At 34.6% G+C, this 4029-nt stretch overlaps 1 protein-coding gene across 4 annotated transcripts in view; it reads right to left on the bottom strand.

Annotated features, from left to right (window-relative positions):
* LOC105459265 overlaps nt 1-3812 on the bottom strand; it is a 7987-nt gene extending 4175 nt beyond the window's left edge. For 2 of the 4 annotated variants that reach the window (XM_011705147.1, XM_011705150.1), the window contains exons 1-5: nt 3632-3812; nt 2045-2187; nt 1716-1764; nt 1255-1529; nt 223-375 (exon numbers count right to left, since the gene is read on the bottom strand). In XM_011705147.1, coding sequence (XP_011703449.1) covers nt 223-375; nt 1255-1529; nt 1716-1764; nt 2045-2088 — 521 coding nt within the window. In that variant the 5' untranslated portion in view covers nt 2089-2187; nt 3632-3812. Of the gene's footprint in view, nt 1-222; nt 376-1254; nt 1530-1715; nt 1765-2044; nt 2188-3459; nt 3525-3631 lie in introns of all 4 variants that reach the window. The other 2 variants (XM_011705149.1, XM_011705151.1) reach the window with 2 other exon arrangements.
* Nucleotides 3813-4029: the final 217 nt, after the last annotated feature.

The raw sequence follows: 4029 nt of genomic DNA, 5'->3' as shown, positions 1-4029 counted from the left end.
AGTTATATAAACGTAAGTCCGGAAACAAGTAGTTTCCTAGATAATCACTTTTATGTTAAAAAAAAATTGTAATTTATTTTTCATCATCATAATTATAATTATAAATTATATATAATTATAATTTAGAGCAATCGTGGATGAGAAGAGTCGCAACAGTCTTAAAATCGATATAATTATAAATTTGAACAAATTGTTAAATTTAAACAATTGTATTTCTTTTACCTTGTCCAATATAATTGATTGGTATTGCTATAAGATTTATCAATATCACTAGCTGTATGTGAACATGAAGGTGAAGATAATCCATGGTCTACACTATGTGGTACTACTATTTGTGGCATTACATGTTTGTATGACGAATGACCCATATTCTGACTAAAATTAAATATATATGTTATAATAATATATATTATATATTTACATATGTAAACAAATATTTTTTCTGTTATGTATATGGTCTGTTCCAAAAGTAATGAGACTATTTTTTGGGGGTTTAATCAGAATTGTAGGAGTGGATCCATTAGACAGGACCTTTGGTACAGTATGTTAGGTATACAATCTGACCCTTCTCAGTTGCCTCTGAGCCTTTCTAGCAATCAATACCGTCAGTAAAATGTGTTGTAATTTTTGTATCTTGTCACGGAAATTCAGCACAGACTGTGCTGTATTTTGAGCAACGTTACGATCAAATTCTGAAGACAAAGTAGCATTCCCATAAGCTATTCTCAACATCTTTAATGCTTCGGAACCAGATTTTTCAGTTTCACGCAGAATTTGATCGCTGCTCGAGACTGCTAAATTTTCACCCGTGACAAGACACAAAAATTACAACGCACTTTATTGACGATATCTGTTGGAAAGGGTCAGACTGTATACCTGACATCCCGTACCAAAAACCCCATTCAATGGATCCACTCTCCGACAATTCTGATTGGAACACCAAAAATAATCTCATTACTTTTAGGACAGACTATGTATATGATTGATTTATATAAAAAATTAAAATATCAATCATAATATCAAAGATTTCGAATCCTTGAAACATAGATATTAAATTTGTATACAAATGTATTACGTATTAATACATAGATATTAAATAGCTTTAAATATTAAATATTTCCTTTGAAATTTATATAACCCTTTATAATTCATTTATATAAGAAAACCAAAGTAAATAAAACATGTGTAAATATTGATTTAATTTTGCATAATTATTTTAACATTTCAGTAATTATTAATGTCAATGATGCTTACTGTTTTATATCATCTGGAATGGGTAGTGAATCTGCAGCGTTTATCACCTCTGATTGTTTAAAATTGCCTTTCACATTTGATTTTTGTTTTATCATAGGAGGGTTTGCAAATTCCACTTTCAGATTGAGCGGTTTTTTATTATTAAGCTCTTCTATGGCAAGCTCAGCTTCATGTAAAAATCCATATGAGATAAAGCACCACGTGGTAAGAGGGTTATCAGGAAAGAACATTTTCGTAATTTTACCATACTGAATAAAGATGTCTTCAATAGCCCACTTAAAGAATATCATGATTCACGTTATTAAACAATAAAATATAACCTTAATTTTAAATGCAAATATGTATAATGATTTATAAAATTTAACTAATGATGTATAATTTGTACAAAAAAAAAGTCAATATTAACAAGAATTACAAAACGTTTTAATAATTAAACAACTATAGAGATTAATAGATCATACTTTATCTAAATGTACCGCCAAACTATTTACGTATAGCGTATAGTCCATCCTACAAATAATATAAAATATAAAAGAAATCACATAGGTATAAATTTATGTAAATTATCATGAGGATATATAGGTAGTTAAATGAAAGGAAAATATGCTCTACCAAAAATGAATATTGAAACAAAAATTTTTATCTCCAATATATATATCACACAATTCATTAATATACACTTCTCAGGTTATACAAGAATAAGAGGGGGCTTATTTATGTAAATATTTAAGATAAAAGTCTCTTTTGACTGCAATGTACCATTTCAAGCAAATTTATTTTTCGTTCTTACCGATCATGATCCAGCTCGGCGTTTGTATTCGCAAAGTGCGCCATTACTCGTTTCACGCAAATTGCTCGCAAGAGAATCAAGGGATTCCGTAAGGGAATCAAAATTCCGTCCTATATGATGTAGTATCGGAAGACTAAAGAATCCTGCGCAAAAAAAACCTTTCGTTTATCATTCGGCGTACAGAGGACGTGATCGCATCACGCATGAATCCACATGAACCGGCGGGATAAACAACAAAGGACACTGGTTGTCCTCCAAGCGCGGCAGCACGTTGAAACGCTACACGTAACGAAAAGTCGGAAATATTTAAACACGGAAGAACGGACAGAAAAAAAAGCCGGTCACGTTTATGCAGTATGCTATCGTGTCTCTGTGAAAGACGCGAATCACGCGAACGGTTTGAGTGGACGAATCGAAACCCTCCAAGAGATAGCGGAAAGGCAAAACAAACATGTTTACGTTTAGCAGGAAAAAACAGCTTAGTAAGCGCTTAGTGATTCTTCAATACAATTGGCTCTTGTCTCTTTACTTCCTCACTGGCTCTAAATGTACAAACTAATCGAAGTAATAAGGATAAGAATTTGAAATAGTAAGGATAAGAAAAAAAAACTAATCACCGAGAGCTCACCCCAAGCCCTTTTTTTGTTTGTTTAATATCGTTCGTCCTCAACACTTTTCTACAATTAAAACGAAATGGCCATATTTCGATTACAATGAAATGAGATAAACGATGAAGCGCGCGCGCGAGTGTGTGTGTGCGTGCGTGCGCGTGCACCTTATAAACAAGTTTATCAAAGAGTATATTGTGTCTCGCGCTGAATGTATATGTTAGCGTTTGATGAATTCAACAGTCAAGTTCTTCGAGTACTTTCTCAGATCTTTTTGGCCTAAGAACCGATTTCACTACCTTCAACTACCTTCGATCGGTCGATTGAAAATTGCAAAACTTAAAACTCATATATTATTTTGTTTTCCTTGTCCAGTTGCTTTCTGTAAGTTACAATTTATGTAAAATATACTCTAAATACGCAATACCTTACATTTAATTGTAATTGAAAAAATTAGGCTAGGGTTGAGCAGTTTTTAGTTTCGCAATTAACAATTCGCAAATGTAATAAAGTGCTTGATCCGGAGATGCTAAAACTACTGGCCGTAATTCTCGCGATTCAGTATTTCCCTGAATTCCCGCGCATTCCACACCGAACATGACGGGGGCTCGTGTATCTTGGGCAACGAGATTAAAGGAGATCTTAAAGGTGATATTCAGATCCGATCTTGTGTATTCGAGACTATCTAAAGTATGATCATGGAGAATCTTAATCCAGGCAGCATGTCCAAAATTAAGGGCATGAGATGCTCAAAGATTCTTGAGACGAGACACAATTTAGATGCAGTTTAAATATATTTGTACACACATTTTGCACATGCCGTTTTCTGGAAGAATCCAATGATCGTAAATCGTCCTGAGATCGTACTCAATCTTAAACAAAATCGGATTATGAATACCAGCGTTACAACCAGCCAGTTTCTCATCGGAGATTGATAATCCCTTTAATTTTGTCACGTAATTGTACCAAATATACTTACTCTGCCGTTGAATACTAGGAAAAAGAATAGCCTAAATTGGCCTAAAACAATCGTCTATTTAACTGAATGTTTTTTCCTTCACCTTTTCCCCGATGTTAAACCTCGCGATCACGAGAACTACTCACTACTATGATGGAAAGAAAGCACCATGCTCACTACTGTACCAGACCAGAGAGAAGAATGAGAGCTGATGAGAGCGGCCGACCGGCCGTCCCGGCTCATGGTGGAAGGGATAACATACTTGCACCAGAGAGGATCCTGAGAGCGGTCATGCATGCCCGCGATTTAGCTGCGATAGACGATTGAGCTGGTTTCAGCGCCTCTGGAAAGGGGACATTGAATTACGTAGCCAATGTCCACGATCTTTTGGTGGTGATCCGTGCTATGTCCACGGTTGT

The sequence above is a fragment of the Wasmannia auropunctata genome, unplaced genomic scaffold, assembly GCF_000956235.1.
Source record: "Wasmannia auropunctata unplaced genomic scaffold, wasmannia.A_1.0 LD334199.1, whole genome shotgun sequence".
NCBI classification, from domain to species: Eukaryota; Metazoa; Arthropoda; class Insecta; order Hymenoptera; family Formicidae; genus Wasmannia; species Wasmannia auropunctata.
The sequence above is the reverse complement of the archived record's forward strand: the minus strand, read 5'-3'. Positions and strand labels throughout refer to the sequence as shown.